Raw genomic sequence first — 25,782 nt, forward strand, 5'->3', positions numbered from 1 at the left:
GATGGATGGATGGATACACTCATGAGCAGCTGAGGATGCCCACATCACGTCCCTTCAGAGACACAGAGCACTGCAAACCCCTGCAGTGGCCTTGCCAAGGAGCTGTGGGCTCTCATGAGCTGCCTCTGAATGTGCTTCACTGTTTAATTTTGAACTTGTTTAAGCCGATCATGTGCACAGATCTTTCTAATGCCCTCTGCCTAAAAGTATTTTCCCAGATTATGTTCCCAACATATTCAACGTGTTTAGCTCTGGAATCAAAAGGCTCTCTTGTTCCACAGTTATGAATGCTGAGATTTGATGAGACACTCATCATAATTCTCATTTTCCTTAAACTTCTCTCAGGTGGGTTTAGATTGATTAGGTTTAATAAAACTTACTTACGGCAGATTTTTCTCATTGCTGGGATACATTTACAAACTGCCATCCCTATCAAATCTTAGTACCTGGTTTTGCCATTTAAAGCACAATATAATAAAGCAATAAGCACCATGTTCAAACTATCAAACCAATGCTAGTTACAGTTGGAATCCAACAGAAAATTAAAGGCTCAGAGAGAAAATGTATTTAAACTAGCAATGAAACAAATTGTCATCGTTCACTGTGTCACCTGCATATTAAACACAAGAGTCTCAATTCCTAATTAAGTTAAATTAAAGCTTAATGAATTTTTAAGCAGGTTTAATAATACAGGAAAAAAAAAAACTCACCAAGAGGGAGTCCTGGGCTCACTTGGCCAATGTAGAAATACAGAATAACTGCTGCTCCCAGGCTGACAAGGGTGTAGATCCACTGAATGACAAACATTATGATGAGGGACACAATTGCCTGTTGGAAAGACATGGTTTGGGGTTACCCCAGAGTCTGGGAGGTAAGACCATGTTGAGAGTCAAAGCCCAGGTTTCCACGTTACAGGGAGCCTTGTTTGGTCTCACTCTTAAAGGGAGGGACAGCACAGGTTTACAGTGTCACCTTCAGCAGCATGGAGTAGCTCCAGTGAGCTTCCCTGAGTCCCAGAGACAGGCCTGGGCTTCTCCAAGAGAAGTATCCAGAGGCTCAGCAGCTCAGGAGGAGATTTGGCTCAAGCTGCATACAAACTGGGGCAGAGGTAGCATCTCCATGGGGGATGTTTGGAACAGCAAGGGGCAGCACACAAAGACAGAGCTACAATGGTCCCAGCTGACACAACCAGTGAAGCTCCAAGAGAGGAGAGAGGGGAGAGTAGTCAGGATGAATAAACACGTCTGATTTTAGCTCGGGGTTTTATTTTGCACTGCCAATCCCATCCCAGCTTTGTTGCAACCTCCTCCCAAGTCTGATTAATGACAGGAAACCAAGTTTGCTTTAATGAGCACACCCATCATCTCCACAAGGAAATTCCCCTGCAAAGGCAGAGAGCTGATGGCTCTGCCAGGACATGCACTTGGGAGCCACGTTAGATATGACCCCAGAGATGGCATCTGCACCCCTAAACAACCCCCTAAAGATGTCATCCTAAAGAGGGGCCACCACTCCCAGCCCACCCCTGGTGCTGCAGCCCAGTGGGACCCCTCACCAGGAGCTGGCTGTTGACAGCAGCAACAATGAATTTGAAAAGTAGGTGTCAAAACTCCATCTGAGTATTAAACTAACGAGCTTTAGTAGGTTATTTGAGTGGGTTTGTTACATTTTAAGCACAGCTATGAAATCCTCATCCATGCAGCAAAGCCATATGGCTCATTCATTATGTATATCTGACCCTTTCTCTGTCATCTGCCCAATAATCCATCTTCCCAAGATGAATTTAAGTGTCTTAAACTTCTCAGCAGCTTGAGGCAGAAGCTATTCAAAAGTTATTTAAAGTAACATGGTGTAGGAATGCTCTCCTTTCCTCCCTCAAAAGATGGACTTTCATAGCCAGGCAGCTGGTATCAGGAAGTCAGAACTAATGAAACCCCACCCCAAGCTTGCAGAATCTGGCCCATTAATAAAAGCAACACAGCTCTGAAGATGATGTCTCACTCCATTATACAGCAAGAAAAAGCAGATTGGCACACAGTGAAAAGAGGGACAGTGATTTTTTTCCCCATGCAGCCATGCATCTTTAAAGTCCTAAGACTCCAGACTTTGAATTTGTACTTTTGAGTTGGGATGGAGCTTGTTTGTTTGGGGATTTTCCTGTTGTTATTTAATTTAACATGCCATTGGGCTTTCCCTGAATTTGAACTGCTGGATGCATGGGACCTTGAGTATTTTGTTCAGGTGACCTGGAATACAAGAATCAAAAGCCATTATTTAGGGTACTGGAGTATTTACACTGCAGTACGTGGGGGAATTTCCTATTGTTTTCTACAATCCCAAACCACTGCTCAAAATAAAAGAAAATTACTTACACCAGCAAAGGAAATCCAGTGACTGAAAAATCTGGAGTAAAAGGATTCTGGTATTTGCTGAATTCCCAGTTCAGGATTTTGTTGCTTTATAGATGATTCTAGAGGGGAAAAAAAAAAAAAAATAAGAAAGGAGCTGTAATGTGGGGTTCTTCCCTCTACTTTACATTACCAGATTCCAGGAACCAAAGCAAAAAGTCTAACTGATGGCTGGGTATGACAGAGTTAAACCAAAACCTCTAAAATGAAAACTGAAAAGAAGTACAAGTAAAAAACCAAAAAGTTACCAGCTCTGCTACCAGGTCCACTAGAAGGCCACATCTGTCTATCTCTGCCTCAGCTTCACCATTTGTGAAATAAGAAAAATAATACTTTCCTCCCTCAGGGGGGTTTAGTAAGCTTAACTGACTAATGCTGATGAAACACTACAGCACTGGGAAGGACAGACTCCACACACACGTGCTGTATCAAATGCTCACATCACCCACAGAACAAATTCCCATCTTCACCTATGGATGCTGAGCTACAGACTCCACCTGTGTTGTGGGGACCACTTCTTTCTGATAGCCTGAGCTTTAGAGACACACAGCTCCAACCATCCTACCTCACACCAGGATGAAGTAAATCCCAAGATACACCTAAACCCTTTTTAAAGTACAGCATTCAGCATGCCTGTGAAGAATTATGAGTATATCGTAAACAGCCCAACACTAAATTTAGTCCTGCCTGCTTTCCTGTGATTAATCTTCTGTAGGAAATTGCATTGGAACTTCTCCTGTGATGCATTGCAATGAACTCTACCCTCACCTGGAATAAATGATATTACTGCCATGAATCAATGAATGACAGCCCCATATAAAGCTCGTTTCATGCCTGCCTTCAGGAAAGCACTGGGAGGACCAAGGTTATAACCAATTTCCTCTGAACATGGAGATGCCCATCTCCTGCAGCCCTTACCTTCTCCCCTCGGGCCAGGGAACATCATCACTTCACCAGAGAGCTGTTCTCCCTGCTCCAGCGTCCTGGGTATGTGCTGGGCACCCACAGCAGGTGGGGAGCACAGACCTGCATCCCACTGACCGCCCTGCTCATCCACCTCCTGCTGCCTCTCATGAGGCTCCGTGGTCTCATCCCAGCTGTTCTGAGCCAGGGGAGCATCCCCATGGAGATCCAGGAGAAAGCTGTCTTGTAATGTCTGCTTGGCTGGCTTCTTCACCTTCTTTTGTTTGACCTTTCGGGTTGAATTCTCAGCTTCTTCTCTTTTGCAAGTACTTGGCTCACTAAGAAATGGTTTAAAAAGCTGGTCCATGTCTTTTTTGAATTCCAGCAAGGTGCCATTTGATCTGCCTTGAATTACCCCATCTGCTGCACGGCTGGGGGGCTTGTTGAAAATTAAAGGCTGGGAAGAATGAGCAGGTCTAGAATTTCCCATCTGGATCTCTTCAGGTTTCTGCTGAATGTCGTGGCTCAAGGACAGTGAGAAATAGGAATAGTCCACAGCAATATACGTCAGCATGAAGTTGATGGTGACTATGGGAGCAAGAACATTCACTTGCCCAATGAAGACAAAAGCCATGGTGATGAGACTTGTTAAGCAAATCGCAGCCACTGGAGTCTTGCTGGGGCCTTTCTAGTTCATAAATAAAACAAAATTACATTTAAAATAATAATCATGAACCTTGCTGTGAGGATTCCCCACTTGCTCAGCTGCCATATGTGGTTACCTGAGTTGTCTGCAGTACCCCCCAGTAATGAAATATATGCATGCATGTGCAAACAGAGGCTCACAGGCCTTTATAAATTAAAGAACAGACTGAAAGCCAAAAGCTATTGAGCTCCCAGTTCATCCCTAAGCCTTATTCAAGCTTTGTCTTTGGTAAATTCATCCACTCTCACTCATATCTCCATGGCAAAACAACGTCATTAAAGCAGCAATAAACCTTCAGAGAGATTTGTGGGGCTTATGGGAAGTCTGGCAATAAAACACGTTAATTAGAGTTAACCCTTCATCTCTAATTATTCTACAGGACTCTGCATCAATGCCTACCCAAAAGGCTCCCTCATGCTGCCCTTGGAAAAGCTGAGCATGAAGCAGTGCCAGCTGCACATCAGCAGCTTCTGGCCCTGCCCTGGCAGGCAGCCGAGCTGAGCCCATGTTCTGCCGAGCCCCTGCCCGTGGGGATCCCCTCCCTCAACCCAGCCCAGCAGCAGGTGGGAGGCAGCAGCCAGGTGGGCAGGTGAGGAGCATGGGGGTGGCAGGCAGCCCCAGCACTGCCAGGCACGTGTCCCGAGGGCAGGCAGCCAGGAGAAACATTACCTGCTCCTGTCCTTTGGGACTGGGTGAAGACAGGGAAAGAAGGAAAAGAGGCACAAAACAAAGGGCACTGGGAGTGGAAATACCTGAGCCTTGGGCTCGTGAACTTTAATCCCAGGTCTAACATACCCTTCTTTGGACCAGGCACCATCTTGCTATTTTGCCACCTGACAAGCCTGTGCAAGCTGTGTAAAGACTTGCTTAAAAATATCTTTCAAGATATCTTACAAAATATCTCAAGCCTCTACTTAACTGCATTTACTTCTTTAATAAACATACAGCTCAAATGGAAATGATTTCTGTTCCCTCCACTCTTATTTATTAATAGAAAAGGGGATAAATCCTGGACCATTGCATCTTTTCAGAATGAACAAAAATACATCTCAGGGACAAAGGAACAGATCTCAGAAAGCATCTTCAGTATCAGAAAGATGTACTGAGATGGGGAACAGATGGGAAGATCTCAGGATGCATCTGGCTTGGATTTAGCTCCACAGAAAACATTTGTGTCTTTCCCATCAGCTGGAGTTATGGTGACCACACCACCTTCTTCAACTAGGAAAAAGAAGAACTGATGTGGAGTAGACTGGTAAGGACAAATTAAATGTATTTACTCTCCATAAACCAAATCTAAACAATTCTCAAGGTGACAGAGAGAAGGAAGGGGGAAAAGTGATCTGCCTTTGATTTCTCACCTCTTTTTGAGCCCTTCCCATCATGGCACTCTGCCTGGAGTTCAGAGCAGAAAATTTGACAGAAAGACAGAAAACTATCAGAGAAGAGAGGGAATCAATTTTGCTAAACCACTGAGAATTTAATGAGGGTTGCCAAGTAAAGAACAGCTTGTTCTGGAATCACCTGAAAACTGCCTTCAGGAGCTGAAAGTTTTTGCAGTCATTATTGTTCCTGATTTCCCTATGATTATTAGTATTATTTTTGCTATTATTATAACTTTTATTTAAGAAAACTGCTTTGAGAAACATAAAAAAACCCCAGAGATAAAATTATTATGCTTGCAAAATATTTAAATATTTTTAAACATTCATAAATATCAACACTGAAAAATATTTTTCTGTATTTTTAAGCCACTCTGAAGGAGCAAAACATCATAAGATTTTTCCAGACACTCTGTACAAACAGTTAGGTACTGCAGATTATTGAGAGTGATGGAATTATTTTCTCTCTAGTCAGAAAAGGGAAAATCATGTATGGATATATAGCTCAAGACTACAGAGTCCTTGGTGACTGGTATCAGTAGTGCATAAAGACTATTCACGAAGCAAGGAAAAAGCTTCTTGTGATATTCCAGTCAAGACTTTGTTTCAATGCATATCTAAAGCTGAGAACACCCCTAACTTAACCTTTCAAATCTATTCTTTGTTTTTATTTAATAGTGCCCTGAAGGCACCTTATCTTACAAAGAAGTGTCCCCTTCTCCACTGCACACAGGCTGAATCCACAGCATCACAGCTGGCCACGTACTCAGCTCTGAGTTACCACAGAGGACAGGAACAGATCAAAGAAAATGTACAGGAAAGAAGAAAGAAAACAGATAAAAGGTAAAGAGACAGTTACCATATATTTCACCAAGTGCTGGGACAAAAGTTTCAGGCTTCTGCCCTGGACAGGAGGGCAGAGGAGAGGGAGGTACTTCCTCTGCTCCTGGCCGAGATCAGCACCAGCACAGATAAGGTGTTTGCAAAAATCCCCACAGGCAAAGTTCCATCCTAAGTGCCTGTCCTGCTGGGGACACCTTGAAAAAGTGGGTCAGGGGGAGGGAGGGGACTGATGGCAGCCCAGGAGGGGCTGTGTGTGCTTGGGGGCAGGATAGAGACCCCCAGGCAGGGCGCAGAGCTGGCTGAGCCAGATGTTGGGATGGTGAAGCAGAGCTGCTCCTGCACACTGCCAAACCCCGTGGGAGGGCTTGGAACAGAGGCAGTGCACACAGGGGACAGGCAGGGAAAGGACCACAGGCAGCTGGATGCTTGGTTCTTTAAATAAAACCACCCATTTCCTGTCTTTTCTGTCTGTGCATGGGATACCAGATCCTCTCCTCACATTTCATGCATCCCCATCTCACTCTACAGACACACAGAAATCTTGGCTTCTTAAGTTCAGGTGAAGGCTGGACAGCAATCCTGGAGAAAGGATGACTAACCCCATGTCCAAGGAAGGCGAGTGTGGGGATCACATTCTCCTGGGCGATGCACTGCAGGATCCTGGGTGCTCCATACAGTCCTCCCATGCAGGAGGCCAGGGATGAGATGTACAGCCCTAGCAAAAACAAAAAACCCACCAAGGATACCTGGAGGAAGCAGAGAGAATGCAAAGGTCATTATGTTATGCCTTAAAGACACCCAAGCAGTCTTAAATACATGTGTTTTAAAAGATTGCAGATATTTTCTAATGTTGTTAAATGAACAGAGCAAGCCTTGGGAAAGCAGCAATTTAATTGGTCTGTGGTATAAAGTACAAGCAATTAATACAGGAAAATTATCCCATAAAAGTAATTTAATACTGAACATCCTGTACCGACAGAACCATTTTACAAGCTCATATCCAAGAAATTCTTTGTTACTTGGAGCAATTGCAGCAAAGCAGCAGCTATTAGATTCCCCTTAAGTAAATGGAAGTGAGTTTATTTCAGGCGAGATCACTTATATACAGAACACATCATATACAGGAAAAGCTGCCCAAGCTTCCCACCATCCAAAACAGGAAGCAAAACCCCTGTGTCTGAGAGGGGAAAACCAATCCTGAAAGAAAACCCACAGTAAAACCAAATCAAAACTGCCACTTAAGTAAATGGCATCTCAAAAAACACGCTCCAAAGGATATAATACAATGACCTTATTTTCCTGTCTTCAATGAGAAAAGAATTTCCTTTGGCCAACATGAAACATTAATAAAAAAATTTTAAAGCCATAGTGCTAACAAGGCTGGTTTTAGAACTGGTTTCTGAAGCACCCTTTCAAGCTGGGAGCATCTCCTGCAGATGTGGAGGAAAAAGAAGGACAGCTGCTGGTCTGGCACACAGAAGTGAGGACTGGGGTCCCCCTAAGCAGGTCCCCACTGCTGAGAGCTGCAAGCACAGACAGCGTATCTACAAAACCCCACCCAAATACACAAAACCCCACAATATAAACATTGTGCAAGAAAGCTTTGAAATGGGAGTGCTCCTGGCACTGCAGTGTAAGGGCATGGACAGAAAAAATAAGGAAAACAAGGTCCAGGGTCACCTGAGACAACCCCAAGTCCTGCAAGACCACAGAGATCTGACAGCCAGCAGCCAGCCACAGAGGATGGCAAGGCATGGGGATAACTCCAGCACAAAGCCCAGACAGAGAGAAAAACCCCACATTTTGGTCCAAATCCAACATCTCCATACTCCTTTGAAGAGAGTGCTGGAGGTGCAGACAAATATCTGCGGCAGAGGATGTCACCAAATGCAGGTCCCCTGCATCCCACATGTCCTTTGCTCCCTCCCCTCTTTCCTTGGAAAAGAGGGTCTAAATGAACACAGGTCTTCCCAGCTTCTGCCCCCCCTGAAGTCAGGTGGCACATGCTTTATTAAGAGGAATGACAAAAATTTACATGGCTAAGATGATAAAGATGATTCAAGCTACATCTGGCTTCTTTTTTTTTTTTTTTTTAATTGTCTACAAAATCTGCAGGCAGCAAAAAGAGATTGGGTAAAAAGCCATAAAAAGCTTGCTGTTGGGGAAGGCATGTGAAATTAATGTCATGATCCAGAACTGTTCAAGCTTCCTACCACAACATTTCCCCATGAAAATCCACTTGGCCTTGCGAATTGTATCTTGTGGGACAGAAGGAACCTGAGGCAAAGATGAGCAGATACCAGCTCTCATTAGACCAAGAGACAGACACTCAGTGGGGAATCCTCACTTCCCTCTCCTCTAATCCTACCCTGCTCTGAGAAACACTCAGAAGAAACAAACTGTTGTGCCAGACATCATATATTATTTTAGCAGCCAAAAATGCTTGCATTTAAATGTGCTACTTGACATTCAAATCAGGGTTAGAGGGGAAGAGTCCCTTTCACCAAGGCTGATGAAAGGTTTTGCTGTGCGTTTTGAACATAGAGGGTGTGAATACATTGCAAGGAATTGGCAGTTGGAGCTCATTAGAAGTGAAATTACTGAATCTCATTTTTATGTTTAAAAAACCAAACAAATATTGTAACAGAGAAAAGCAGCCAAGCACTCACCTGTGATAGAAAGGGAGAGTTTGGAGGAGTAATGGTCTCTCCCCACTTCCTCTCTCTAAAGTCATTAAAATCTAAAGCATCTTCTAATAATTCAGAGAAGAAACATGAATATTGCACCATTTGTTTGTTCCATATTAGGGGAAAGAAAATTGAATTTTCTTTTTTGGAGGGGGGTGTTTGCTTGCTTGTTTGTTTTTTTTTTTTTTTGTATTTGACATTATTAAATATCTTCTCATTCATTAGTAGGAGATTTTTCATTTTCCCCCGAGGGTTCTGAAGTTAAAGCACAGCTTTAACAATCTCTCTCTTCAGCAGATTCATTTAAAGCTGATTCTTTTGGTTACTGCACTTTTTGCCCATTAAGTCACTGACATACAAAGAGGTTGCCTTAGAGAAGGCAGGTTAATTACTTTTTTTCCCAAAACAGAGGTATTTTTGTTTTTTTTTACTTCAGCAGGAAGTGGCAGAGCCCCATCAATAATTTGAGATTTTTGGGGGGTGGGGTGGAAGAAGTTTATAGCTGCAATTACTTAAGACAGAAAGCCAGAGTTTCTAATTGATAGTTTAGACTAAAACCATGTTACAGATCAAACTATGTAAACTTCTCAGCTTCAAACGAATCACAAAAAAACTGTGTCAAATACAGCAAACCCATGATTTTGGATAATACTGAATAACAGAAAATTATATCCCATCTTTTATATCCCATCCAAAGAAAGACAATGGCACACACCAAAATCTCTTGCTCTCCTTTCAGAGGCCTGCAGTGGTAAGGTCCATTGTGTGTTACACTACAACCCCTGCCTCCTGTAAATATTCTGTGTGGAATGTCTGGAGTTTAATAATCCTATTGCTCGCCCTGCAATTACAGCCTGCTGGATATGGAAATGTGAGCTTCGCTTGACTTAGTCAAGATAAGCAGGGGGGTTCTTTAGAGATTTCAATTTGGTCTAAGCTTTCACCAATGAGAAAGGAGACATTGAATAAAATACAGCATTTATCATCAGACCACATTACCATACTTTAGCTCTTAAAACTATTGCTGGGTGATTATGCCAAGATTTGGTATTATGGGATATGCTGGTGAATGCAAGGCTATTCAAATCAATTGTTCACTGGGATTTGCAATGGGGAAATCCCCCTGAATTTTAATGAGGGATGTGTTCCCAAATTCCTTAGGCTTTTGGAAAACTCAAGCACTCAGTAAGGCAGATGGCAACCTGAAAGCACCATTATACAAAACCACAAGTTACCTTCTCTGCTATCATGAAGTCATAGCGGAGCGACTGACGGGTACAAATGGCTCCCAGCAAAAAAACGAAGACCATGTACAGAAACCACCTGCAAACAGCAAAAATAAACCAATTTCTTCACAGCAAGACAAGACCATTGTGAATGGTCTCTAGGAGAGCCAGGAGACAGTCAAATGCCCACAAGTGGGGGTCTGCAGTCACTCTGCATGGTTCCTAAATGATTTAGCTTCAGGGATAAATTTGACACCAATCCTTTTTACTTACCCACTGTGATGTGCCAGGGACAGCTGCAGCATGACTGCAGGTACCCCTGAGGGAAGCTCCCTGCACTCCTCAGGTGTGCAGGGGGTAATGGTATCAGCTAAAGGAGGGTCAATTCAGACTAGATGCAAGGAACACATTTTCTGCAATAAGGGAGGTAAAAGATGGGAATACGCTGCCCAAAGAGTTGGTGGATGCCCCATCTCCAGAAACATTCAAGGTCAGGATGGATGGGCCTTTGAGCAACCTGATCAGGTTGAATGTGGGAATTCCAAGCACAGAAAATACTCAAAATCTTGTGCATGCAATCCCAGACACAGAAATGAATACAAGGTTCAACCTGAGACCTTAGAGACCAGATTTAGAGACAATGGGCAAGAATGTGAGTTCATAGTTTAGACAGAGAGACATTAATCTAGGTAGTAGAAAGTTTTAAGGTTTTAAACTTAAGATATAGAAATAGATATAAAGGTAATAAGAAGTTTTAAAGTGTAGCAAGTAGTTTTGTGTACCATTATATGATAGGTTGAGATAGTCCTCATTGTGGCAAAGACACATAAGACAAAATAATTAACAATTGGTGTGAAAGTAAAAACATTCTTTTGTAGCAGTAGTTAATTAGCTAATTAACCTTTAAAAGACCTTGTAACCTGTGGTCTTGTGACCACAAATATCTAGCAAACATAGTGAAGACATTCTCACTACTTCATGAAACTGTAGAAGAAATCATGATATAAGACATCTCCCAGGGGTCCCATCTCTCTAAAAATCCCAAAAGTTGAAGAACTTTGCAGGGGATTGCACTGGATGGCCTTTAAAGGTCCCTTCCAGCCCAAACCATTCTGTGATTCTGAGGCTCTGCAGGTACACAGGTTCCCCCATAACAGCACAGCCAGCCTGCTCTGCAACCTCAGCCAGGAGCCTCTTCTGGTGTTCTGGCCTCTCCACACTCAGACTGGGGGATAATTTTGTCTGTAAAGCCCAGACAGCAGAGAAGGGAATGACCACAGCCTTGGATAGATGGATTCATGGGATACTTCTATGTCCTGTGGAATCCCCCCTCTTAAAACAAGCACCAATTTCAGCAGGAATCCCTCCAAATTTTGAAGAATTTTCCTTCCTGACTGAATATTGGTACACAATTGAAATAAATAATTTCAAAGGAAATTTAGATGGCAATAAAAGTAGGCAAGAAAACCTACAAGGGCTTTTTTTTTTTTTTTTTTAATATGCAGCAGTGGAAAGTTCTCCTGGAAAGCAGCATTTCCTTAGGAAGAGCATGACTTGGTGATGCAGGGCCTCTGTTTTCCCTGCCTTGCAGGTGGGTAGGTCATCTCACCTCTCATGGCCTCATTTTCCCAGTAACAAAAAAATACAAAATTTTGATACTTCTTTTCTATTTATATAGAAAAAAGGGGGAAAAAAGCAATAACCTCCCCCTGCCTATGACATTAAGAGCAGTGAATGCCAAAAACATCCCACTCCCAAGCCTTGGAGAACTCTGCATCCCACCCTGGGACAGCCAGGCTGCAGCAGCACAAGCACCCCAGCACAGATCCCACCCAGCAGTGGAAAGACTGAGCACTGGCAAACATCTCCAGCCCACCCAGAGTACGTGGTGGTAATGGATGACAATTTGAATGAGAGCCACACTTTCATTTTCCAGATGGCTGAGTAATAAAAGGCTGATGGGAATATGAAATAGATTGGTCACACTCAGGGCAGTCTCCAGAGCAAATTTTCCCTAATCAATGACTTACGAGGTGCCAATAGCAGCCAGAGACCCCAGAGGGATGTTGGAAGAAGGCTTCTGAAGATCTCCACTCATGTTGAACCCAGCCATCACACCTGTATTTTGCAGACACACATGCAATTCACAGTCAATCTAAGTTACAGGATATATAATACACGTTGCAATATGTAATATAATTTGATTGTTCATTGATTGTTTCAGAACAGTAACTATAACAGTAACTATATCAGCTCACTGCACTGCCACAATGCAAAACGCACAGACAAATACTGGCTCACATCAATTATTTGGTAAAAAACTGTTCATGTTTTTAACAGAAGCAAGGCACCACTAACATGTCAAAGAAGCCTCTGTCTGGTTTGAACAGTGCTGAAGGGAAACCCTCAGTATGTGAACAAAACCCATCTTATCTTTATACAAACCTAACAGGAGACAATGCCGCCCAGTTGTTGAAAAGAGAAATGCCACTGTTCATCAGGGCAGCCCATGCAGCAGCTGGTACAGCCCTCAGACCAGATCCATTGCAGGCATTCACAGGGGACAGCCTCTGCTATGAAACAGACTGTCCTGTCCACATTAAATGATGATCACATTAGCAGAGGGAATAACAGTGCTCTCGGCACGTAGGTGGCACCTTCCAGCCAAGGGATCTGCTTTGGAAGTAGGCATTATCTCTGCCTCACAGATAGGAAAACAGAAATGCTGAGAGGGCAAGTGATTGTCCCAGTGTCACGTAGAAAACACATGGCAGGACTAAGAATAAAATACTGAACTGTTATTTTAGGCCAGAGTACAGGGTATTATACAATCAGGAACAGTCCTTAGCCTAAAAAATGACCATCTAAAGACGCAAGAGAGGGAAACAGGATGAAGCAGAGGATTAGAGTCTCTACATTAAGACTAGAAAGCCAAGGTACAGATTGGTTAAGGGGCTTTGTCTATAGTTGAAGGAGGGGTCATACCACACTTGTCAAGAAAACAGAGATTCCCTTGTCACATTATGCCACATAAGTCACATAAGTTTTCTTAGAAGACTTTGGGTGTGTGCTATAAATAAAAATTAAAAAAAATAAAAATCTGTGGTTTAGAATCCTGATGAGAATTTGGACAACTTGAAGGCAGAACCAAAGACTTCAGGAAGCTAACTTCTGCCCATCACTGTCTCCCCCCTAGATGTCAAACTAATGTCTTCATAAGGACACGTGGCCAGGAGCCAGCCAGCAGTGCTGATGGCACTGTCCCTGGGGCCAGGGTGAGATCACCTCAGAACAATGGGAAGGAGGATGCCAGCACCATGGCACTCACAGCATCTGGCAGCCCTGGCAGCAGGGGACCGACCACACGCCAGTCCACCACGGCTGCCAAGCCCAGCAGCCATTCCTCGTGTTCAGAGGGCATAAGAATGACAAAGTCAGTCTCTGCAGCTGCAAATCTGAGTGACTACCGCTCTAAATCAGCAACAGCCCATTGCATTCTAAAGCTCAAATACTGATTGCTGCTTGGAAGGGTTTTTTCCCAAGATGAAGGATAGACAAGAGCCGTGGGACCAATCTCAGGGTAAAGGGGACAAACCCAAATCAGCCAGATGGATTCCCTATTCCCTATTCCCTACAGACCTTGGTCTTTGATGAGCTGTCAGCAATGGCTGTGTTGCTAATCATGGAACACAGACTCTGCTCTGCTCTGTCCCAGGCTTTGCTGTGCATCTTCATGGCACCATCTCCACATCTGCTCAAAGGGAATTGTAACACATCCTCTCCTTGCTGCCCTGCCATGAGGACAGCACATAAATGAGAACAAGGCACTCTCATGCTGCCAAACACATTCAGGGCTTTATTTATTTATTATTAATGCTTTTTCCCTGATCATCACCTTTTCTCCCCCCTTGATCAAGTCCACTCACCAGCCATCTTTTCCTGTCATCTCCACCATGGAGCCAGAGCCCTGACAGCTGTTCCCTGGTCCCCACAGAACCCTGGCTTTCCTCAGCTCCTGGAAGAGCTTTTCCTCCAAATTCAGACCAGATTTGAATCCTTGACACCATACTGAAAGCATTACAAATCGAGTTCTTAATTTTCTCCTGGAAGACTATTTTGTGGATATACTTCTAAACAGCACAGCTAAAAGTCTGTCAGCTGCTCTGGTTTTCTCTAGATAACACTTCCATGCAGTGTTCAAGCCCTGCTCCTTTCAAACAGCTACACAACAGGCTTAGCTAGAGGTGAGAAAAGTTAGGAAGGCAGAAGTCCATGGAAATGGTCACAAATATGCTAAATAAAGTCTCTATGAAGCACTCTTTGATGACATGCTACTTTGCAATTCAGAGACAAAGCAGAAAACTCAGAATTCTCTGAATTTTTCTTCTAAAGGGAACAAATTATTGTCAGGAGGACAGCTGTTAATCTCATGTGCTTCTTGGCCAGGTTACTCAAACATCTGGCACCACCTTTAAATCTTCCAGCTTGAGTCACCTCTCCCTCATCCAAAGTCCTGCCTCAGCAAAGCACTGGGGAAACACCAAAATGGCATTTTCTGGACCAAACATAAAAAAGTTGAAGACGTGAGTCATTGACACAGCGATGACTGCACAGCCCAGGCTGCCTCATTGCCTCCCTCCCACGGACCCACACACGCTCAGGAGCAGCCAGAGATGACTTCCCAGAGCCCAGATAAAGAGGATCTTGAGACTGATGATTGACCTCCTGCCCAGCAGTAACCAGGGGTCACACCCAGGCCACTGCACACCACTAGCTTCTGTCAGGGCTCCCAGGAGGTCACCAGAGTTTCATGGGTTCCAGAACCAAAGGTCAAGGCCACCACAGAGGGAACCAACTCGGATATTTTCAGCCACTCCAGCAAAAGCCATCTCCTCTGTGCTGCAATGATGACTGACATGACCAGTGCAAAGGTATGGACAATCTGGTAGTACAGATGTATGGGCAATGCCAGAGACAGCTCTCCACCACCACCCAAATGTGATTTTTCCAGACAGGATGACAGCTGCCAAAGAGCAGCTCTGAGAGGGTTTTTTGCAAGCAGCTGGCTGAGCAACACACTTTTCAATGAAAGGACAACCTGACTAATTAAAAAAAAATAACAGCCTAAACTATCTCCACCATTCATAGTAGCCTCAGTTATCCTCTGCCAGAGAAGTGATCTGACTTGCAAGAAGCCACAAAAAGCCTTGTCAGAGATTCTGGCTGCTCAACAGAGGAAAAACCCCACACTTGCATCTAAAACTCAGCAACACAGAGAGATGGGGATGTTCCTTCCTTCAGACACAGGCCTATCCCTAGGGAAATGGCCAATCCCTTCTAAGTCAAGCAGTCATATCTGCAGATTGTCCATGGAGAAAATTATCCACCTCTCTGTTTCAATGAGATAGCAGGCTGGATTTTCCACACTGGCTATTATCTTAGAGAGCAGCAGATAGTGACAAAGCTTCTGGACAAAGAAGCATGAAAACACAGTCAACCCAGCCAGGAAATTATGGCTGAGACAGTCTGTACATTGCTGCTATTCCCAGTGTAATCTGGTCCTGGGCATCATCCAGGCAGTGGATGTGTGCATGAGGGGACCACCTACGCTGTGTGTCAGACACAGCCATCAGCCCCACCAGCCATGGTCTGTAGCTGCGGATACAATCCCTCCTGCAAACGCCCGGTGCATTTTTCAGTGAACATACTATGAAATATAAAAGGTGGATTTTTGTCTTTCACCCAGGAGGTGAAGAATGGAAAATCTTAGATAAGGCTTGTAGCTAATTTTTTTAAAGGGCCAACCTCTCCACTGATGTAAGCTGGCACCTCGCCATAGACTTCAATGGAGTTGTGCCAGTTTACATCATCTGATAACTTAGCCCAAAACTTCTAAATCTATTTGCTGTCATTTTGCAAGTGCCAGATATGGTTTATTTCAGAACTGGTTTCTGTGCAGTGATATTTTCCACTAACGCCACTTCAAACGACATCTTACTTTCTTGTATCACAAGACAACACACTTCTTTCATTAGGCAGAAAACCTGGGGGATTTAGTAGAAAAAAGTTTTTTGCACAAGAAAAGCAGCATTTATCTTAATTTTAAAAATGCACTGACGGCTGTGTGGCTGCTGCTGGGAGCAGGCTGTGGGCAGGCGGCTCCCCAGACTCCCTCCCTGAAGAAAAGTCCTGGCTGGGTGGGTATCCAAGTGTTCACCTATCACAGCACAGCAGCAAAATGTGTGCCCTGAGGAGGTATTTACAAACCTGCAGAAGAACAGCTGGTTAATGCACAGCATCTCTATTGGGGCACGTTCACATCTTCCACAGTGTGTATTTCATTTTGAAGCCGGCAAATCCGAGTCTCCCATGCCCGTGCTCTCCCATTTAGGCCAGCTCTAGGTGTATGTTTTGGATCTCTTGGCTACTTCCCTATGGCTAAATGACAAACTTGGGGGAATAAAGCCAGCTTCACTGGACACCCAGCTGAAATGGATTTTTCACAGGTAGCAAACAGATGAGACTCCGCTTACTCAACCATAAAACTGGAGTAACTTCACTCGCATTGCTGGAGTTGTACCAATAAAACACAGAGGAACAGAGAAAACAACCTGACCTGGAGCAAAACAATCCAAGGAGAATGCTCGTGGGAGGCAGCATGATGCTACTGGTCTGTAAAAGGCTGGGATGACCACCCTATGCCTGTCAGTGAAGCACATCCCAGCTGCTCCTCCTGCCTGTTTGGTCCTGGCAGGGGTCTCCCCACAGGTCCTGCTCCTCCTTGCTGAAGTGGCTGCCCCTCTTTGCTGTTACAGCTACCATCCTGCATTTCAGACATTTCTGTTTCACTGCTGTGTCTGCTGGAAATGGGCAACTTACAACCACTTTTCAGTATATCCCAGAGACCAGACTTAAGCTGGTTGAATTCAGATAGCCGTCTCAGAAAGAGAGAGGAAGAAGCCTATCCTGAAGAGATCAAAATAGTTTCACTTCAAAGAGGAACATTTCATCTCAAAAGGCCCAAACAATTTGTTTCACAATTTCCGAAAGATTCTTTTTATAAACTTTGTTATCAAAATAGCATCTTAAATTGTAGGCTAGCATATGCTAAAAATTAAAAATAGTAAACACAACCTCTAATAATTAAAGATAAACAGAGCATTGCTGTGGATCAAAGAACTGTTTCAAACTGGCTCAATGTAACCCCTCAAAACTAAAAAGCATATTGTTTTGCTGAAACTCTCCCCAAATTTCTGTTGTACCTTAAGGCAAAGGATTTTACTTGCAGTGCTTCAGGTAAGTCACTGTGGGAGTTTTAGCAGAGGTGGGTGCCACTGAGGGATGGTGGTGGGGAGGATCACAGGCTGGAGCAGTGCTAAGCTGTCCCTGTCACTCCCCAGTGCCACTTGCTCACCCTCTGCATCACACTGCCTGCCCTGAAGCAGCAGCAGCACTGGCAGCAGAGAAGTCTTGACTCCCATCCTAGAAATTTCTTAATCAGACCACAAGCTCTTCCACACAGAGCACCAAACACAGCCCTGCATTTTATGAGGCTCCTGAACTCCACAGTGCTCTGAGCAGCAATGACAGGAGTGATAGTGATGTTATATGGTCCCACTGGAACTGCTGCTCTGAAGGAATAATTTAAATCCTGTAAATAACCAAGCAATTAAAAGGAGCACATGAAAAAGCTGTGTTAACAACTGAAGTAATTATACATCATCCCAAACTGTATTTTCAAAGAATGTTTGACATTACTACTGGTATTACTACTCCTAACTTAACAGAGCAACAGGCTGCCAGAGCTTTAAACAAATTGTATTTATTAGCTTTGGCATTATTCCTAGCAGCCAAGCATTAGCAGTGACAAAAAATCATTTAATATTGTTAATCACGATAATTTTCTTCACGGTTTTGTCATAAGTGTTTCTTCTTCTGTAACCAAGGAACTAGAAAAATCCTGCTTTCCTACACCAGTGGCAGAGCTCATGAGGAAGGTCTTTTTCTCTTGGGGACTCACTTGGGCCAATCAGAAATTACTACAAAAAAGAGGGCAGAAGAAATCTTCTCCATGGTGCCAAGAGTCAGGAAGGTGAATTTTCCAGGAGGAGGTCTACAGAGGAAATAGCCAGCCTGATAAGGTGGGAGAGAGGATGTCAAAGAAAAATCTGAAGCCCTGCACTATGTGCACCAAAGTGACTTTTGCTACCAGACTATTCCTCCAGTTCCATCTGTTTCACAAAACCCTTTCACTTGTCTCCTTGTACCACAGCAATTCTGCAACTTCCAGTGAGTCACTTAGACTCTGAAAATCGCTAATCCTCTGAAAATTCATTCTGTAATCCAAGGATTCATCACTATGGAAACTGCTTATAATCAGTACTTTTTATAGCTTAAAACACCCAGCATCAACAAAAGGTATTGTAACTTCAGATAGTTACTGCATTCCCACTGGAGACTGCTAGCTCTGGAAAGGGGACATGCATCTTCCTGGTAACTTAAGGGAATGAATAATAGAAGGTATCTAACTAAGCTGATAAATGTAAGCTCTGCTGACATACAAGGATGAACCTGTGATGCCACACAGCGAGTGGTGGGTCCATCATGGGCAATGGCATCAGCCCAGCTCAGACACCTGCTAAGGTAAGGATGGAAATAAAGTCCTCCTGTGCTCTTCCTACTCTCCCAGTGCAATAAAGTCATAAGGCTCATCTGATACTATAAATCATGATCAGTTCTTTTAAACAGGCTTGATAACTTCTGCCTGACAGCATTGGCCAAGATCAGTGCCTGAGCTTTTTCCTTGGCAGGGAAGGATTTACAGGATCTCATCAACCCAAAGAGTTCACCCACAGTTTCTAACCACAGAAGAGCACATTCAAGTGAATGAGACAGGAGTGCAAAAAATTTGAGATGCTGGAGGGAAGCCTGAACATTTGAACTGACCACTTGGGTCTGCTATGACCAAGTGCAGTCTTGCTCCCTTCGCCTTGCAGCCCAGAGGAGCTCCCCTTGCTTCTGCTCATCTCCGAGATCTTCCTGTGGAGGAAAAAAGGGTGAGGATGAAACTTAACTGTACCTGTGGCAGCTGGGAAAAACACTCCAAAAACAGTGAAGAAGGACTCCCCCTGGCTGTAGTCTGGCAGTGTGTTGTTGGACATCAGCTCTTCGGAGTAGCCGACGAAGCCGTGCTCTGTGGAGACCCGGAGGAGAGGAGAACCTCAGGAACCGTGGGGGCTGCAGGAGCTCTCAGAGACCTCCCCCCTCTGAACACATGCACCTGCAGGGGCTGCTTCCAAGCACCATCTGAAGGGATGAACTGCAACTTATATGGTGGGGGAGAAGGCAGAAAGCAGGGCTGCCACTCCTGCCCCATCTGTCTAAGGTCACACACAAGTTTTATTTTCTAAACAACTCTTACATAAGATGGGGGAGAGGGGAAAGCAATGGGTGGGATACCAATGTCATGCACCTGGTTTACTGGGTATGTAATGGAGGATCCTACTCCCTCACTGCACACTTGAAGGACAGTTCAAATTCTTCCACAAACCTCAATTTGTTAGGAAGGGTTAAGCCTGACAGCTGGCAGGCAAGGCATTAATTAGGAAATATTTTAGATGCTTATAGACAGAAAAGATAACTCATGAAAGCAGGTTAAGGAATTAATGGGTGTGGCTATTAAATAATGATTTCATTTTTAACAGTTTAATAATGATTTCATTTGTTTAACACTGCTTTTTACTGCAGTATCTTCATCTGTGGAAATTTCTCCTCCCTGGCAGTAATCCAAATGCTTATGCCAGCTGGGGGTGGAAGGTGAGCAAAGTTGGTTCCTTTTTTTCTTCTGCCACTACAATCTATTTCCACAAGACATGTGACTCCAATAACTTGAATTTTCTCATTAGCAGGCAGGATGTTGTTTATGGCTGCACAGGGTTATGGCCAGAAATTAATAAAAGCCTCCATCAAAGCTGTCCCATGCCTCAAAGACAACATTAATGATGTTTGGACAGTAGATTAAACCAGAACATTAAATCAGAGCTCTGAGCACAAGACATATCCATTTCAAGTCTCAGAATATAACTAACCACAGAACTTTGAAGTTTTCACAGAAAAACTCTATAGATAATCAAGTTTCCTACTACATCTGCATTCATTGTGTTGCCCAAACGTGGATGGAAACACACTGATAGAAGAGGTCTCCTGCTGCTAGGCTTTGTAAAAGCACTAGCTCTCTTCACTAGGAACAAGTCCCAGATGAGATTTACAGGGAACAAGCTCAGCACAACACACTGACCTCTGAACCTCACAGATGTGTGCAGAAAGTGCAGTTTCTGGGGAAATAGAGGGGGAATTTGTGTAGGTTGTGTGTTCCTGTAAGTCCAGACCCATGTGGCTTCTACCAGAATTGATGCTCGTGACAGCACAGCACATGGCCTGTCTGCAGAGCTCCCACCAAACTGCTCGAGGAAAAAGTTGATCCTTGGCCAAAGGATTTTTCACCAAGTACGTGCTCCTCATAGAAATTTTAATTTTTCATTTAAGAAGTAAAAAAATACTCATCGCACCCCACAAAGGTCTACAGACCTTCTCAACCATATCTTTGAAGCAGCAGCATCAAAGACATCCATGTCACTTGACAAGTTTGCCCCATTGATTCATAAAAATCTCCTGTGAAGCAAACTCCAGCCTCTCTTGATGGTTAACTCTCACATATCCCTGTCATTCAAGTTTTCCCTAATCACAAATTGTCCTTTTGTCACCACTTGCCCAGTTTGTGGAGGTCATCTGAAATCCTGTCCCTCTCTGCCACGCTGCTACAAGCTCTTCCCATCTGGGGGTCATCTTCAGTCTGAATCTGCACATTCCCTTTTCCATCATCCAGGAAGTTAAGAAAAATGCCAAATAACACCAAACCAAACCAGACTGTTGCAGAACCCCACCAGGCACAGCACACTGCTTTGTAAGTAAACCCTCTCCAACTGGGGTCTTCCAATGGTGTTTTGGGGCTATATAACTTAAATGAAGCACTTTGGGTGCCTTCTGTTCCTGTCCTCATACAAAAGGCCAAGTGTACAGACCAGTGAACAACAAGACTCATTTTCTGTGGTACCCTTTTGGCCATATTATGGCCACACACTGACCATGAGTCCAATGTCTGACCTGCACCTGTGTGCATCTGACCCCTATCACTCTTAAGAAATTAAATTATCCCCTAGTGTTCCATTCATTTGTATGTTGCTCCCTTTATTCCTCTAAGTGGAAATCCTTCCTCAGTGGAAGAGACAAAAGCCCGAAGTCATGGCAGATGTCACTGGAACCACAGAAAACAACAGCCATGGATTTGTTGAAAGAGCCACAGGATGTGCCTACAACTCTATCCCACTTCTGCTTCCTCCCCTCACAGCTCTGGCAGGTGAGAGGCCACTCCACATTTCCCCTCTATACAGTACCAGGAACCTTCTTGACTAATTAAAGAGAAGTTCATCCAAATGTTAGCTGTCATTGCACCCTCATTTCTCACTCAATCACCCTCCTATGAAGCAAACCTCACATCTCTTTTGATCAGACTGGGATCTGCAGTCACCACCAAGTTAGGGGCTGAGGACAACATGCTGGGAGCCTCTCCTGCCTGCCCTCATGCCTGCGACCAGTGCAAGTCATCTGTGACCTTTCAGCTGTCATATTAATGCAACTAATTGTACTTGAAGGGGCAATTGGGCTGAAAATCATCCAAAACAAAACAGGAATCAGCAGCTGAGACCGATGGGTTAAACCAACAGAGCCCTCAGTCAGTTGTTCACAGAGTCAATTATCCACATCCCATTGAAAGTGCACTTCAAAAGGACGGGCTTCGGAAGGAGGAGGGAAGGAAATGCGATAGGGTCTATATTTGGCACTCTGATCTTCAAACGAGGCAAGATCATTTTATACATTTTTTCTGTAAGGAGACCTTTTTCTCCAGCTTACTGCTGGGTACAAGATCCAAACCAGATTCCTCCCTCTTTGCTCATTACAAAATATTTGTCTGAAAAATTTTGCTCTCAATCAATTTATGCAACCCCACAGCCTCTAAATCCTGCCTTTAATGAACCTGCTCTCAGCTGGCTTGCAGAGGGCTGGAGCTGAGGTGCTATAAACAATCTTCCCTGTGTCATGCTAGAAGAAAAGAATCCGGTTCCTTCTCTGTGCCGTGTCAGCCTTATGGGAAATGCACAATAAAGAGCAATAACAATTTATTTTCATCATTAGGTACTCAATAAGTAGAAAGCAAATAATGCATTTCTCAAGTGGTTGATCTGATCTAAATAAACAATGGGGGAAAAATTACTTAGAGCAACATCTGAATTATTCCCATGATTCTTCACAAATCAAGTCCTTCCAGTTGCTCTTACTAAAATGATGTAATAAACAGTAAAAAACACCTAGAAAATTTGAAATAGAAGAGCTTTCAGGATGATCATTCTCTGTTCACATGTGCAGGGGGACCACAGGAGGCTGCACACCAGCCTGATGTAGCCAGAGGAGATGGAGGAAGATGGTCACAACTCTGATGTCTTTCCAGCCATCACAGATGCCTGGGAGGAGGCACCAGCTCTCATCTGGTTGCCAGTGCTGCATCCACTCTCTTCCCCAGTGGGTTTGGGCTTTTCTTGTACTTCTCCCACCTCTCACCCTGTGGAAGAGCATGAAAGCACAAGGTTTCTGGCACTCAGGACTCCCCTTATGAGGGCATCCCCTCCATGAAGCCCAGGAGGTTCCAGAATGGGAACTCAAGGAGGTTGGAGAAGGGGCTCAAGGAGAAGCTGTGGTTACACAGGGTCAGGCCATTATGCAACAGCACAGAGCACAGCAACGCTGCCAAGTTCCAGGCAACCTGGAGCTCATTACAGATTAGTTAAGTCTTGGCCAAATTCAATAAGCCTGTTCACAAACTTAAGGTTAAGTAAAGCCTGGCACCGAGGCAGGGGCTAAGTAGTGCAAAAATGGAAAACCACCTTAAGAAACAGCTCCCTGAAGACAGTCCCATATTGCACTCTGCTTGTGATTAGAGATTTTAATTACAAAGGTGAATGCTGAAGGCTTAAAATGGTGAGATTTTTTTTCTTTTCCAAAATAAGTGAGCCCACACATTCCCTCCTGGAAGGTACTTGCTGAGATCTGCTTTCAGAGGAACAGCTGGAAGTGTTTGTCTTGCAGCACATTTCCCAGGTCTGACCTCAGCATTTTCAGGATCCTGTGTGATGTGTAAGACATGGAGTGCCAAAGAATAATTATATATCCTTGCCATAATTATCTCTGCTCTCTATCTTTTTCCCATTTCTTCTTCCACCACTAAGCCCTTCTGGCATAAGTTCTGAAATCCAGTTGTTCTCCTTGAATGCCAGTCCAAACACACACCCAGAACGAGGTCCTGGTGTGGGTGCTGGAGATATCTGGGCACAGCACAGTGGAGAAAACAGGAATGGTCCTCACAGCCTGGTCCCACAGCTGCCATCCTCATCTGAACACACACCTCTGCAGAAAGATAAAGTTTCACTCCTCACCAACCACAGGCTTACATTTTCCTCCTCCAAACTCTTAGCCAAGGGCAAGGTATAAGCCCAGAATTTCTGAGCTGTTGACTCCCCCACAGGCAAGTCAAGCCCTGTCAGGCTGGTAACTCTCAGAAGTTGAGGTCTATCAGATGACTGCTGGGTGTCCTAAACCAAATTAATTCCTAAATAGGTTGGAGTGCTCTACAGCAGGGAAGGAATGAAATTCGCCCCACAAAAGACCTTGAAATACAAATTCTTCTCCTGCCTGCAGAATAAGCTCACCCATAGTCTGGTGATGACCAAACTCCCCCAAAGACATATGCTACCATCAGCTTATCACGTGAGAGCAGCATCTTCACTTGTCAAAGGAAAGTTAGGCATGCCTGGCTTAAATGAAGTAAAATTCTGATGCCAAAGCATCACCAGTGATAGGTTTTTCAGCATCTCAGTGTGCAATTGCAGATACACAGGATTAACCATCCACATAGGAGCTGTGCATGTGCAGAGATGGGTAAAAGCCATGAATGTTACCAGAATCCCAAGGACTTTATCTTTGTATTTCTCCCCCCACTCTATACAAACACCAAAATTTAACTTCAGGCAACAAACAGGACAAGATCATTTGATGCAACAGCTCTGAGTGATGCTGTGCACCAATACAGCCACATTCTGGGTGACTGGATTTCTTCAGTGAAGTGCTGGATGTGCCAGAAAATGACATGGGTCCAGCTGACCACAGCCCTGCAGTGCCATACAGCACACCCAGTAATAAAAGATGAAAATGGTGCACCTCCCCAGTGGATTGGCATAATCAAAGAGGCATGAGGAGGGCACCACGGTCATGAACACTTGAATCTCTTTTCCCAACAGAATAAAAACTAAATCAATCAAAGCAGTGCAGTCACAAAGCCTCCACATCCCTCCATACACACACCTGGCTTCCTGTGTTTGGGCTCATTTAACACCAACATGAACAATCACATTCCCAAGCTCTTCCAAGGCCAGGCTGTTTCTGTAGCCACACCTTCACAACTACCCAGCTCCAGCTCCTGAGGTCCTCACAACATTTTTTCCCAGCCAAGTCCAACACTACCACTGCTACTGCCAGGCATTGCATTACTGCTGCCAGCCTGGTACAGGTCAGGTGCAGGCAGAAATGTATGGGAAAAATGTGGAAAGGTTGGGAAAGAAAGCAGGCAGAGGGCAGTAATGGTGGGGGTGGAGAGAGGACAGTGTGGTGATTTTCTCATGCTACCAATCCACTGCTCAGCTTGCTGTGGGCTGACACTCGACCTGAGGGGTGCATGAACAGATTTTCATCAGAAAGTCACAGTTCTCCAAGAGAATGGTGAGGGAACAAATGAGTCATGGACGCAGAGGGTGTCAAGCAGCAGAGCTGTGCTGACAAGAACAGAGAATAAACGACCTTTGCTGAACTTATAAAGGAATACAAAAATGTTTTAACATCTTCCAGGACATCTCTTGTTTCACCTTTGGATAGACAGGTTTTGGCTGGAAGACTGGGAAGAAGCAGAAGGAAAAGAGAAGAGCTGCAGGGGAGCAGAGCTTGAGGAGATGGGACAAACTGATGAGATTGATGCCCCTGTCTTCTGTCAGCTACCACTGGACTTGCCTACCCAGGGGACCATGTGCACCAAACCCAGGTTGCCCTTTTCTGCAGCTCCAGTGCAACACCTGTGCCATGTGAGTCAGCATGGAGCAGTGCACATTTCCTACAAGCCAGGAGTACATCAGCTCCAGGTTGGATTTGTGGGCAGCAGCACAGCTCCATAGCTGGAGATGGGGCATGTGCAGCCCAGCCCAGAGAAGAGCAAACACAGGATCATTCCCTCTCCATATGTTAAAAATTATGTCATGACTTTGCTTCATCTCAGTCCTCAGAGCCACATCCTGCCTGCTGGCAGCTCCCACAGCCTCAGTATTTCTGTTTTAAGAACTTAAACTAGGCAAGAGAGAAAAATAGAGAGGAACTTTTGTGTTGAATACATGCAGGTCAACAATTATGCAGTGACAAAAACGAAGTTATTACACAATTAACACATCAGCCTGTGGTCACACTGAGAGATCA

General features: G+C 44.3%; 1 protein-coding gene across 7 annotated transcripts in view; it reads right to left on the bottom strand.

The window, feature by feature from the left end:
* Nucleotides 1-25,782, bottom strand: part of SLC12A8 (solute carrier family 12 member 8) — a 50,660-nt gene that overhangs the window by 5,237 nt on the left and 19,641 nt on the right. For all 7 annotated transcript variants that reach the window (XM_086896635.1, XM_086896636.1, XM_086896637.1 and 4 more), the window contains exons 6-12: nucleotides 19,235-19,348; nucleotides 12,186-12,273; nucleotides 10,165-10,252; nucleotides 6,842-6,988; nucleotides 3,327-3,999; nucleotides 2,373-2,470; nucleotides 711-828 (exon numbers count right to left, since the gene is read on the bottom strand). In XM_086896635.1, coding sequence (XP_086752761.1) covers nucleotides 711-828; nucleotides 2,373-2,470; nucleotides 3,327-3,999; nucleotides 6,842-6,988; nucleotides 10,165-10,252; nucleotides 12,186-12,273; nucleotides 19,235-19,348 — 1,326 coding nt within the window. The remainder of the gene's footprint in view (nucleotides 1-710; nucleotides 829-2,372; nucleotides 2,471-3,326; nucleotides 4,000-6,841; nucleotides 6,989-10,164; nucleotides 10,253-12,185; nucleotides 12,274-19,234; nucleotides 19,349-25,782) is intronic.

The sequence above is a fragment of the Cyanistes caeruleus genome, chromosome 7 (assembly GCF_971803275.1).
Source record: "Cyanistes caeruleus chromosome 7, bCyaCae1.hap1.1, whole genome shotgun sequence".
NCBI classification, from domain to species: Eukaryota; Metazoa; Chordata; class Aves; order Passeriformes; family Paridae; genus Cyanistes; species Cyanistes caeruleus.